The 14,504-nt window shown below is 38.5% G+C and overlaps 1 protein-coding gene across 1 annotated transcript in view; it reads right to left on the minus strand.

The window, feature by feature from the left end:
• The window catches only part of SDK1 (sidekick cell adhesion molecule 1), an 817,812-nt gene that overhangs the window by 511,472 nt on the left and 291,836 nt on the right, over positions 1–14,504 (minus strand). The window contains exons 3-4 of the mRNA XM_060123048.1: positions 3,573–3,679; positions 1,278–1,425 (exon numbers count right to left, since the gene is read on the minus strand). Coding sequence (XP_059979031.1) covers positions 1,278–1,425; positions 3,573–3,679 — 255 coding nt within the window. The remainder of the gene's footprint in view (positions 1–1,277; positions 1,426–3,572; positions 3,680–14,504) is intronic.

The following is a 14,504-nucleotide window of genomic DNA, read 5'->3' on the forward strand; positions in this document are numbered from 1 at the left end:
AATATTTCACAAGAATCTCTCTCAGCTGCTTTTTTCTTTTCAGCCTAACAGTCTTCTAAGAGAATGAGAAATTGATCCTCGTCTTTGTTTCACCCCAACTCCAGAGGCATTTGTTATAGTTGGAATGAATATAAAGGTGGATACATAAGCAACTTTTAATAAAATAAAGAAAAAGGATAGACGTTATCCCATTTTTCCAATGTAATTTATATTTTTACTAGAATCTTAAAATATGGATTTTACATATTTCAATATTTTTCCTGTTTCCAATAACCAAAACAGAAACATTTGCTAAATAAGCTTAAGAACTGTGTGGGCTCAAGCAGAGCTCTGACGCCCGAGTGGAAGAGCGGCGATACTGGACCTAGAGAAGGGACTGCACGGATGCTCAGATGGGGAGAAAGCACATTTGAAAACTGTTCAGCAAATTGCCTTCACATATCCTTTTTGGGGGAAAAAAAGCGCATTTTCTTCTCACAATTTTTTTTTGTCTGAGTGCAACCATCTGATGGCATAAATATTTGACGTTTAGCCCAAGCTTATAGCATTTCACAATTCTTTCAGAAACGTCCATCCTCTAAGTCTTTATATTCGGTATATTATCTTTAAATTACCTTGCAAAATGCCCACTTATAAAATATACACCAAATGTTCTTTTTAATCACTTAAAGCTCCAAATGCAGAAACTGTTTGGCATTAGATAAATATCTTAAATGTGAAGTAGGCAAGAACACCTTGAAATAATGCTTAACTAATCACAAGGCAACTACTCTGCAGTAGATGGGTGAACCACTAATTAGACAAAAGGAAATAAAACTGTCATGGTAGGATAAAAGGATAGAGAGAAATAAGCAGCAATTACTGTTTTATCGTCAGAGAAAGTAGCATCAAACACGGCTCAGTAAGAGGGACAAACCCCACAGCTCTATGAGTAAATACGAGCGCTCATTAAATCAGTACTTGGCGCTAAACACAACTCAGGATGAAAATGACATCCCAGAAGTGCATTCAAAAAAGGAAAAAAAATACCATAAAGAGTATGTAAAGGTGCTTTAGTTAGGCTATGCGGCATATTAAAGAATAATATCACATGACAATTTTCTTAAACTGCTTAAAAATTTCCAAGCCAGTCTTCAAATAGCTGTTTATTAAGGATTGAGGTAGGTCTACTAGACCAGGTTAGTCCTTTCAAAGTTTAATTGGTACACTTAATATGGAAATGGTACCAACAAGTGTAATGAGATGTATTTTAAACTTTAAAGTTTGGAACAACTTACATTCTGTTGCTTGGAATAATCTTGTGCCCTTCTCTGAACCAAGTCACTTGAGGTCTGGGGCAGCTGGCGATGGGCAGTAAGTTGAGCACAGCTGCATGTCCTTGAGGGACCATCTCTCTCTGATCTGTATCCATGAAATTTCCCATATCTGCAAAGAAAAATCAGACCTTTCAAGTTTCAGAAAATTCTTTTTTGAGGGGGTGGGAGGTCAAAGATGGAAATAACTATATTTTATTGCAAAGTCACCAATGTTGCTATAATTAAGCAGTAAGACCAGAGGCGAGCAGTAATGCTGATGAGTGCAGACTGGGCGGTAAAGTGGAGCATAAGGCAAAGCATGTGCCTCCAAAGTACCCACGAAGTGCGCGAATCAGCAGAACTTCATGGTCTTTGTGTCGCTGCAATAATACAATGAAATGTTTGCAACCAATTTTAATATTGAAATAAATTGTGGAAAAGCATCCTCATGCCACATGAAGCATTTTCCCAGAAATGATAATAAAATGATTTCAGACATCCCCCGGCTCCCAGATCTCTCCAGCTGGTTCTACCCAGGCACCTGCCGCTGTCCTGCTCAATTTCTCCTTTTCTTTGTTTCTGGGGTGAATGCTCCCTAAAAGATCTTTTGGGAGAAATATTTAACCATTGATTAATTTTTAGAGGGTTCTCCAAACCCCATACTACTGACTTAATTGGGGGCAGGTAGATTTTGTTCCAGTCTTTGTGCTACTGGTTTACAACATTTAAAAAATGAGATCACAGGAAAAAAACCCCGGTCTTTAGAATGTGGGTATATGTGGCCAATTTTTAAATCAGTACCATTTGATAGTTTTTAAAAATTTCCATATTATGATTAGCTACAGATATATGTATACACACATTGATATGGCATATATACTACATTTTTGTCTGAACGCATATAAATTTGGAACAGTCCATAAAAGATCTCTATTATCAACGGATTTGTGATCCAGAAGAAATTATTGACTATGTTACAAGCAGTGTTTAATAGCCTAGGAAAAGATGAAACAAATGAAACAGATTAGGAAAATATGCACGGTTATTTTAAAGTAAAGTGAAATTTGTTATCAAAGAGAAGGAGAAAAGAGATAAAATCTAGCGCTAGAGGTAAAGGATAGAAACAAGGATATTATATTAAACAATTTATTAAATATAATAAATTCTAAGCTTATTCAAATATGTTTTGGGTATTGACCTTAATTTTTTATTTATGAATTATGTTTTCAATTATTCAATTGAATAAAAGTTCTGAATTATTCTGAAGACAGGTTTAGTTGAGTGACTTCACCAACACAGTTCAGAAAAATGTAAGCCTCCCTAGTAATTAAAACTATAACTAAACATGTATAGCAACAGCACCTTACCCAGTCACTAGTAATTACTGTAGAAAAGTAGAATAACTAGAAATTATTTTAATTTATACAGTAACACTGAAAACCACAAGCCTTAACGGGGGTCAAAATGACATATGAGAAAATATTGTCATCATTGGTTCACACACCCCAATTTAGGAGCTTTTTAGAGTTCTCTAAATCTATTATAACATATTTATATGTAATTTAAAATTTCTTAACACTTCTTGCTTTCTTTTAAATGAAGAGACATTTTGGTAGTAAATTCAAAATATAATAAAGCCTACAGGCCATTTTAGATGGACCCTACCCATCACAGATTTTGGACTAGGAAAGTATTAAATGTTTTGCATCAGCCAACTTCCCTCTCCACATCCTCCTAAAGACTACACCAAAATTCAAGGCCCCTGCATTCCGATATCCCCTCCAGTTACTTTTAAAGGTTTCATTCTCCACAATGGCCTGCCCAGTAGAGAATTAATTCACTACAGCATTAATACATGCTATCCACGTACTTTTTGTTGTGCAGCTGAAGGATTTCTAAACAAATCACTGCAAAGAATTGAATATGAATTGATAAAAATTTAACTAATTGGATTTAATCTTTTATTTTAAAAATATCTGAACCTGGATATGATAAAAGCTAAGAGCAGCTAACTCATAAAACAGAAGGCATCTTGCTCATTTTCTAAATCCTCAACAGAGCCTTATCTATTGAATTGAAAACAGTGGCATTTACCTCATTAGCCCCAGATCATCGTCAGACCAGCTGCATTAGCTATTTACTTCTCTCAATCGATTTTAGAAACTATACTATTCCAAATAGAACCCAAGATAGAAACTCGACTCCCACCGTGGTTAAAGTGATTTTGCTCAGTGTTTTGTTATTTAACATTTGTAGGTCTTTTCAGTGTTCACGTACATGCGACTTGAACTTCTGATCTTCTCTGCAAGAGGGCGCCCATTCTGTTTCGAACCACACAGCGGTAAAACCCAGCATCCAGCCTCTGTAAAGATGGAATAACATACCTGCCAAACACCAAAAAGCAGTGTTAATGGTTCCGTACCTAGGCAGCCAGCCTTGGCATCTCATCTAGTATACTTTGGTATCTAGTACCAAAAATATTTAATTTTTGATAAACTAATATCTACGCAAGCTTTCCCTGACCTACACACTTACTGCTACTGCAATTGATTTGTGAGATTATTTACTTGCTATTTGTCTCTCCAACTAGACTGTAAATATCACATGAAGCTAGGTTCTGGAACTGTCTTGTTCACCATTGTACCCCTGTGCCATCACGTAGTATCAATAGATATCACTCAAAACTGCCTGAATGAATAAGAACTGTTAAATAGCTAAAAATCATTACAAGTAAACCAGACCTTTCAATGTTTTTCTTATAATTTTATCTCTCAGAATTTCTAAAAATTATTTCTAGAACTGGCAATGGTCTTCACATAATGTGTTGTGCCATTCTGCATCAAAGTTCAAACAATGCAGGATGAGACACAGGTGTCATTCAGGCAAAGCAGGCAGTGACATCAGGGCACAACTCCCCTCTCCAGTCCCCATAGCGAGCAGACATCTCCCAACACCATTTACACACTTTCCTTACTTCACATATGGCCTGACATGAACTTCTAAAACTTTTTTGATTGACTGGGAGGTTATTTCATTTGTATTTTCCATTCCTATGACTATAAGTAACCATCCCTCAAATCAATGCCTTTCTAAAAACGTCAGTAAATTTTATAGGGGGGACAAAGTAGCTAGAAGATACAGTTTCCATAAAAGCCCTGGTTTAGGTTTATGGTTAGTTTTATAATTCAGGATATTTTTAAATCCACGAACAAGCAGGAGGTACAACCGAGGACCACTTCATGTGAGTTCTGCAGCTCCGGAGCTCAACCCTTTCGTGCTACCTAGAAGAGTGCATTTAATTGGTTTCTAAGCCATATTCACCAAAAATCAAGAATAAGGGGCTTCCCTGGTGGCGCAGTGGTTGAGAATCTGCCTGCCAATGCAGAGGACACGGGTTCGAGCCCTGGTCTGGGAGGATCCCACATGCCGCGGAGCAACTGGGCCCGTGAGCCACAACTACTGAGCCTGCGTGTCTGGAGCCTGTGCTCCGCAACAGGAGAGGCCGCGACAGTAAGAGGCCCACGATCAAGAGTGGCCCCCACTTGCCGCAGCTGGAGAAAGCCCTCGCACAGAACGAAGGCCCAACACAGCAATCAATCAATGAATCAATCAATCAATAAAAGACTAAGGCTTGATTTTCACACATGGGAGGGTGCCTATCCTAAGAAAGAATAAGAGAGCTAAAACCCAATCAAATAGGAGCCTACTTTCCAAAACAAAGAGAAAACACAGTGATGCTATGCTTTCTAAAAACATGTTCTGATAATAGTTATCTTCAAGTTAAAAATATTTCCTCTTACAAAGTATAATCAGAGAAACCTAGAAAAAAAAAAAATCAGGTAAAAGGCACCAAGTATGGTATGCTTTATTTGCTCAGATCTTACACATACCTTAACATCACTTATATCCAACTAATCGCACCTCTTTTTATTCAAGTATGTCCAATTAGTCAACTGGAAAAAGGAACTGATAGGCATAACTTTTAAATGAATGAAACATTTGGACAATACAGGTAATTCAGTATTAAGCAAATATTAATCAGAGCGTGTTTACCCTCTGATAAACATCTTGAGATCTTACGAGCAAGATTAATAAAATATTTTATGAAAAAATACTGCTGAGTCTCAGTCTTCAAAATTTTATTCTATTCTGAGGAATGGTTTATCTCAAACAAAAAATTAATTAGTGCAGACAATCAGGACAATACCAAACTGAACACAAAGAGTCAAAATGCCATTTATTTAAATTACAAATCAAGACTAGAAGGATGAGCAGCTTTGATTACACACTATGATTGTAATTAGGAGAGATTTTGAGATTAGGTTAAAACAAAGTCAATAAAAGCTTTTGGGAAAGAAATAACACAAGTTATTGGAGTACATATTTGAAAAACTACAAGAGCAGTTTCATCATTGCAAGCTAACCACATTTATACGATTGTTATTCATTTCATTTTTCCTTTTTTGCAGTATCCTGAATAGATTTTATATTCTTTTTGTTTGTTTGTTTTGGTTTTTTTGTTTGTTTTGGTTTTGTGGTATGAGGGCCTCTCACTGCTGTGGCCTCTCCCGTTGCGGAGCACAGGCTCCGGATGTGCAGGCTCAGCGGCCACGGCGCACGGGCTCAGCCGCTCCACGGCATGTGGGATCTTCCCGGACCGGGTCACGAACCCGCGTCCCCTGCATCAGCAGGCGGACTCTCAACCACTGCGCCACCAGGGAAGCCCTAGAATTTATATTCTTATGAATTTCTACAGTAATCCTGTGTACTAATGCACAAAAACAGCACTGCTTTCAAACAACTGGGAGAAACAGATACAAAACTGAATATTAGGCATATGCTGTTTTGTACTGTCTCTTTAGTCTAATGTCTCACCAGGGAAAAAATATACAAAAAAGTGGCAAAGTACTCCACCTATTACAGGAATTCCTACACAAATTATGTTTACCCAACAGATGGGAATATTCACTGGAAGCCTATTGTTTATAAACACACATTTTTAAGCAGAGAAAGTTTCCTGGCTCCTTATAAGTATGATCAAATCCTAGCACCATATGCCACTCAAATATAGAAAATGCCTGCTCCTGTTTCAAATAAGCACAGCTGGGAATGTTTGTATTCACTGTTTCAAGGCAGAATCTACTAGACTAACAGAACCTTTTCCAGGGCTAGTTCATTATCAGGAAGAGCAAATTAAAGAAAATCAAACACAAAGTCACAACAAACCCAAGGGTTTAAACGCTCATTTCTGCTACGTAGGAGACTACCTCAGTTCCGAACTGCCACTCGGAATGGGCAACAAGAGCAACTCTAGAATTTCTCTAAGAAGCAGTTTTAGGTCCATTTCCGTCTGTGAACAATCGCTCGACTAGCCCCGCCTGGAGAGGATATCTGACATTTTTTGTGTGCCTGGGGTCTGCACCATGTTCTTAAATTTGCAGGGTTCTCCACCATGAGTTCTGGTGGAGGCGGACCCCTACACCAGCAGGGCACAGGAATGAGACACCACAGGACCACTGCACACACGTGCGCTGGGCTTCCAGATCTGGGGCTGGCGATGCACAGGGGCAGGGCTAAAGGAGAATCTGTCCAACAGCAGCAGCGGTGGGGCGCCATGGAGCCCTGGACTGGGGAACGGTGCAAGTGTCCAGGGCCCATAGCGGCAGTGGCTCAAGCAGCGGCAACCAGGGTCCAGCAGTACCAGCAGCAGGACCCTGTGGGACTGGCTCTTGGGGCAACTTGGCTCTGATGGGCTCGCCTCCCTCTGGTCCTGCCCAATGTCCAGTCAGCCCAGTGACTGTAAGAGCAACCCAATGTCCAGGTGACAACTTCCTTTTTTGTTTCAACGAGAGAGGGCTTGTTTGGCTTGTCCTAGAACTCCCCAGAATGTAGCCAAAATAACTTTGGTTGAAAAAGCTTCTGAAGTTACTAGGTACTCACCATGGTCACAGAAAAACCCAAATAACGCCTCACTGAATCATCTCTTTTTAAAAAATCATGGCTTCCCAGCTAACCACTAAGAATCATTAAGTGGTAAACAGTCCCCCCAAAACTGAGACTAATTAATCTTTTATAAGGAGTATTCCTGCCATGAGCCACTGAAATTTTAGAAAATGTCTGACAAAATACTATCTGCTTTGGAACAGTTACTGTTGAGCAGTTCTTCCCAACAAGAGTTAAATGCTCTAAGCACACAGGTCTACAGAGACCTGTCACAGTTCAGAATAACGAAACCACATCTTTGATATAGAACAGAAAACCCATACTTCCCCCTCTAAGGTCAGTGGACATAACTCGATCCATGAGAAAGAATTTTCATACCCATTAAAATTAGATATAAGATTTTTTTCTTTTTTTTGGGGGGGGGTCTACATTCATTTTATGCCACTCCAGACAAGACTATTCCCCACAGCTTTAATTTTTTAAAAATTAAAGTATGAAGATATCTATTCTGGTATGAAAGTATCTATTCTGCATGAAAATAAACAACCAAGTTCTATAATAAACTTTCATATCTTGGCCCAAAGCCCATTATTATCTTTAAAGTGAAAAAAGGTTTAAGAAAAAAAAAAAAATACAGAACTAAGCCCTTTATATCCTTCTTGGAAGGATAGGTTTTCTACTTTTCTTAGAAAAGAAAAGGAAAAAAAAAGAAAAGAAAAGTAGAAAACCATCCTATTTTTGGAAACAAGATTACAAATAATTGTATTTTCAATTTTATTTTTATAAATTTCCTATATGAACATTTAAAATACAGCAACAGTCAAAAGTGGAATGAGTCCATAGCGGGCTTCTGCCACAAGCAAAGAGTGAAATGAAACATCCAGCCTGAAACTTGTTAACAAAGAGACGGACACGTGTCCAGCTCACTAACAGGTCTTAGACGTTAAGCAAATTGATGGTTATGCTTTGAATCCTTTCCAAAGAGTTACAGTAATCAGTATGAAGTTAAAGTAAACAGCATAATAAAGATGCAAGTTAGCCGACAGGAACATCATACTCACAAAAGTCCTTTAATCTCTATTTCATTTACTTAAAATTCTGCATTAAGTTGAAAGAGGCAATAAACAGGTCCCTGCTGGGGATGGGCTAAGTAAGCATCTATGGAATCTGTCTGGGAATATAAATCTGGGGACTGTAAGCCCTCCAGGGATCAACTGCATGCTGGGTATCCACATACCAGGAATAACCACATTTAAATTTTATATTCACTTATAAACACCAATTCAAAATTTCTAGCGTTAACATTGAAAAGTTACTAAGAATCTTCTTCTGGGATTGTGGTTTATGTGATTTTCTCTAACAGTAACAATGTTTTGGGATCATTCATTCTTCCTCCATTCCTACCTTCTATTATCAAACCAGGGACAGTAAAGGAGAAATTCACATTTTGGTAAACATGGACACATGACCGGAACTAGTCTGTCAGATCTGTCATTAGGAGAAAATGCTCTCTCAAGTCAGTAAGAATGGAGTTTCAGAAAATCTTTGTGAAAGACAGAGATTTTTTTAGAGCTAAAAGTCCTTTATTCATCTGTTTACTTAATTCTTTATATTGCCAGGTTCTCTAGAGATATTAAAAAAAAAACATCTAGAACCGTTATATGAAGGGTTAAAATATGAGGGGAAATGTTAGTTTCTACACAGTCAAAATGATCCACACCAAAACACAATGGAAAGAAGACCTAAGCTATTAAGTGTTGCAATATTAGCACAAGTGAATTAGAAACGTAAATGAAAAAGCTTTCACTTGTCTCGTGGAAGCACTTCTTGAAATCATGTTACAGACTTGTTTGGTCACTCTGGCTAAAGTTCTCCATTAGAACCCACGATGATCCTGAGATGAATGACCCAAATGGAATCACTTCTTCAAATCCAAGTCATCTCCAGTAAGAACTTTTAAAAGGTCAATGCTACTCTGCTTCAGAAATTCTCCGGAAACAATCATATCTGCTATGACCACATGGAGTTGAAAAGATGGTCAATTAAAATCAGAAGCAAATACACAACTCTGTGGGAGAGATATAAGCATTGGGACACACCATATTAATATTAGAGATCAAAATCGAACAAGAGAGCACAGAATCATACCACTTTAAGCCCTGGAAATCAATGTCAGATACTTTGACTAGGAATGAGATGAGAATAGTCCACACACTTTTACCTGCCAAAGTTTATCTTCCCCTTCCTTATAAACAAATAGACAAATGGACGTGATGCCTTAGGAATGAAACATTCATTTGTTAATTCCAGGGCTCCTAAATATAACCATGGGATATAGAAGAAAGGCCAAAATCAGGTTGAAAGCGTTACACCAAGTGCCCAACCATGCACATCTTGGGCACTAAGAAATAAGAAAGTTACCCCAAGCCTTAAGCACCCTGGGACTGTAAAGGGTTCTACTGGGTTGGGTTGGCGAAAAGGTTCATTTGGTCTTTTTTGCAAGATGGCTCTAGTAGCACTTAGTTGTCTTTAACTTCATTTGAAACAATTTTGTTAGACTGTATGTGACAGCTGGCATATCAGCGTGCACTTTAAAAAAAGACATCAAAATTGGTGAATTTTTGTGTAGCCATTTTAATATTGAAGATAGAAGAAAAAAGCAACATTTTTGTCATATTATGCTTTATTACTTCAAGAAAAGTAAAAATGCAACTGAAATGCAAAAAGATTTGTGCAGTGTATGCAGAAAGTGCTGTGACTGAGCGAACGTGTCAAAAGTGGTTTGCGAAGTTTCGTGCTGGAGATTTCTCACTGGAAGATGCTCCACGGTCGGGTAGACCAGATGAAGTTGATAGCAATCAAATTGAGACATTAATTGAGAACAATCAACGCTATACCATGTAGGAGACAGCCGACATACTCAAAATATCCAAATCAAGCGTTGAAAATCATTTGCACCAGCTTGGTGATGTTAATCGCTTTGACGTTTGGGTTCCACATAAGCTAAGCGAAAAAAAACCTTCTTGACTGTATTTCCACATGTGATTCTCTACTTAAATGTAATGAAAACATTCCATTTTTAAAACAAATTGTGACGAGCGATGAAAAGTGGATACCGTACAATACTGTGGAATGGAAGAGATCGTGGGGCAAGCAAAATGAACCACCACCAACCACACCAAAGGCCCGTCTTCATCCGAAGAAGGTGATGTTGTATGTATGGTGGCATTGGAAGGGAGTCCTCTATTACGAGATCCTTCCGGAAAACCAAACGATTAATTCCAACAAGTACTGATCCCGATTAGACCAACCGAAAGCTGCGCTTGACGAAAAGCGTCCAGAATCAGTCAACAGAAAACGCATAATCTTCTGTCAGGGTAACGCAAGGCTGCTTGTTTCTTTGATGACCCGGCGAAAACTGCCAAAGCTTGGCTGCGAAGTTCTGATTCATCTGCCGTATTCAGCAGACATTGCACCTTTGGATTTCCATTTATTTAGGTCTATTACAAAATTCTCTTAATGGAAAAAATTTCAATTCCCTGGAAGACTATAAAAGCACCTGGAACAGTTCTTTGCTCAAAAAGATAGAAAGTTTTGGGAAGACGGAATTATGAAGTTGCCTGAAAAACGGCAGAAGGTAGTGGAACAAATGCGTGAATACGTTGTTCAATAAAGTTCTTGGTGAAAATGAAAAACATGTCTTTTATTTTTACTTAAAAACTGAAGGCACTTTTTGGCCAACCCAATACTTAGTCAAAATGGGCAAGACTAGTTCATTTGAACCAAAATACAACCTGTTGTTGTTGTTGTGAGCTAGGCAGCTCCCAGAGGACAGGACCAATGAAGAGTGAACCAGGAGAAAAGAATGACTGTAAACAAGGTTAAGAAAACTGAAGGTCAACAACCTGGGGAACTCAGCCCTTTGTGGGAAACTGTAGGTGGGAGTCGCACTCAGTTTGGCTGGTTGATGAAGAAACCAACTGGTTGCGTTTCACTTAAGAAAAGCGTTCTCAATTAAACGGACCTTTCCTGATGAGTACGGGACTCAGCAGGTTCAAAACAAAACAAAATAAAAAAAACAGCGGGCTTCCCTGGTGGCGCAGTGGTTGGGAGTCCGCCTGCCAATTCAGGGGACACGGGTTCGTTCCCCCGTCCGGGAGGATCCCACATGCCGCGGAGCGGCTGGGCCCGTGGGCCATGGCCGCTGAGCCTGCGCGTCCGGAGGCGGTGCCCCGCAACGGGAGAGGCCGCGGTAGTGAGAGGCCCGCGTAACGCAAAAAAAAAAAAAAAAAAAAAACAAAAAAACAGGTATAGGAGTCTAACTCATGGCTTAGTGATGAAGTTCTGTCTCAGGGTCTCAAGCCTAAAGGATATGGGCAAGGGATCAATCTGGGAAAGTCTGACACGGCAGTAATACTGAATTTTCAGACACATGAACATGGAATATCTGTCCATTTATTTAGGTCTTCTTTTATTTCCTTAGGCAACGCTTTATAGTTTTTAGTGTAAAAATGTTACAAATTCCACGTCAGATTTATCTCTAAGATTTCTGAAGATATTTTAAAAATATATAAGATATTTTTAATAAAACTTATAAATTTTAATAGATTGCAGATTATTCTTTCCTAGTATACAGAAATATAACAGATTTCTGTATGCTCATCTTGTATTCTGTAACACTGCTAAACACATAAATTTTAGCAGCTTTTTAAAGATATCACATTTTCTGCAATCATGTAACCCTCAGTAAAATACATTTTTACATCTTCTCTTACAATCTAGATGCTTTTTATTTCTTTTTCTTATTGCAGTGGCTAGTAACTCCATTATTGGGATCTGTTGTTGAGCTTCTTGCATTGATGAGTTTGTAGTTTTCATCAAATGTAAAAATTTTTCAGTATTATTTATTCAAATACTTTTCCACCCCTGCCTCCTTTGGGATTCCAGTTATACATATATTAGGCCATTTGATGTTGTCCTGTAATTCACTAATGGTCTTTTCATTGTGTTTGACTTCTTTTTCTTCCTATCTGCCTTTCATTTTGAAGAGTTATACTGCTATATTTTAAAGTTTACTAATATTTTCTTCTGCATGTCTAATCTGCTGCTAGTCCTATCCAATGTGTTTTTCATCTCAGACATTCTGATCACATGGAGTACAGTTATGACGTTTCAACGCACTTCTCTGCTAACCCTAACATCTGTGTCAGCTTTGGTTTGGTTTCAGTTGATTGATTTTTCTCATCTTGGGTCATGCTTTCCTTCTTTACATGCCTGATAATCTCTGACTGGATTCTAGACATTGTAAATTTTGGTGCTGGATATTTCTGTATTCCTATAAATATTCCTGAGCTTCCTTCTCCAGTGCCGCAAAGATACCTGGAAATGGTCTGATGCTTTCTGGTCTTGCTTTTAAGATTTCTTAGGCAGGACCAGAGCTATATTCGGTCCAGGGTTAGTAACCCCCACTACAGACCCAGGACACTTCTGTGTACCCTTATCCAATAACCCCATGGATTACAAAGTTTTTCAGTCTGGCTGCTGAGAAGAGGCACTGAACCTCACGCTGTGTGAACCTGGGGAACTACTGCCTCCACTTTTTGGGTCCCTGGGCCCTGGTCTTGGGCAGTCTCTTTACATGAACGTGCTGGTGAATAATCTGCCAAATACTAGACAAAGAACCTCTGAGGATCTCCAGAGTTCACTCTCTCCACAGCTCTCTCCTCTCCAGTACTCTGCCTTGATCTCTCTGAACTTTCGGCTCCCTTCACCGCAGGGATCCCTCCAGGTTTCACCTGTTTTCTCCCTCTCTGTGCCACACCTGGAAATTCTCTCAGGGCAGTAACCCGAGCAATCACAGGGCTCACCTTGCTGGTTTTCCATCTCTCAGCCATTACACCTTCGGTTGCCTGACGTCCAGTATCTTGAAAACAATTATTCCATATACTTTGTCCAGTGTTCCGGCTGTTTAGATTACCTATCTGGAATTCTCCTTCAACTCTCTCAGTGAGGTTTTCTACTTTTCTTCATGTTCTACTCATTTCTTATAAAGGTTATTCCCAGGTACTTAATAAATTTTACTGATCTTGTAGAATTTTCGTCCTTTTATAGGACATAAGAAAAAGTAAATTTTCCCTTAACCATTCCTATTTTTTACTGAAATAAAAAGATAAACATCCATCAAATTTCTACTGTTTCTACTGTAACAGAAATTGAGCCAGAGGCAGATCATGTAAGGAGACTATAAGATTTTCTGCAGTTTAGAGTATCCAATTATTCCTCCTGCTGGAACGAGTATTGTGCCTAGCACTAGAAATTTTGGGCATATATATATTTTGAATATAATTACAAAATATTTTTTATCCCAAAGTAGAAAAAATGATTTACAGTAACTATTTTCTGGGGGAAAAAAATGGGTACAAATCTGCCTATGACACTTAAGCAACTTTGTTTAATTACTGAACTACTCTCATTTTCTCAGTGTAGCCACCTGTCCTAAACATGGATATAAGCATCAATATGAATAATATAACATTTGAAACTTACTAAAATTCATTGTGTAGTTTATAACACAAGCAGCAAAGAAAATGTTATTTTTTGTCAAAGACGGAAAAGCTGAATTTATATTAAATATTTGCTTTTTTTAGGGTTAGCACTTTCATAACTGACACCAAAGGGTGGAGTTAGGAAACAGCTACCGTTTTTAGAGTATGTTTTCCAATTTGAGACTTACAGCAGCCTCCTGAAGGTTAACATATGACAGCTGAAGGTGATTATTGGAAGGAAGCAGATGAAAGAGTAATTTGAAAAAATAGCTAAGATTTTTAGACAGGTTTTATATCTTGAAAAAAATGATGACAAAATACAATGGATCCTTAATAACCCATCTCAGTGTCTGAAGCCTTCAGTGAACAGAATATAATTTATCACGTCTAACCTAAACCGTTTTTGCTTCAGAATAACCAATATCTTCCTAACGAGTTTCTGGTGAAATGGTAGTGAAGCATCTACCCTGTTTTAATGGTGCATATATAATGAACCACCTTCTCAATCCTGCTTCAATCAAGCAACAATGCTTTGTCTTCTTGAGGATTATCCAGGGTGTGTCAGGTTAACAGGTAAATTAGCCGATGCAAAGAGCAAGGCAAAAAAGAGCTCAATCTCCTCGCTTTTTTTTTTTTTTTGCGGTACGCGGGCCTCTCACTGTTGTGGCCTCTCCCGTTGTGGAGCACAGGCTCCGGACGCGCAGGCTCAGCGGCCATGGCT

The sequence above is a fragment of the Lagenorhynchus albirostris genome, chromosome 15, assembly GCF_949774975.1.
Source record: "Lagenorhynchus albirostris chromosome 15, mLagAlb1.1, whole genome shotgun sequence".
Taxonomy (NCBI): domain Eukaryota; kingdom Metazoa; phylum Chordata; class Mammalia; order Artiodactyla; family Delphinidae; genus Lagenorhynchus; species Lagenorhynchus albirostris.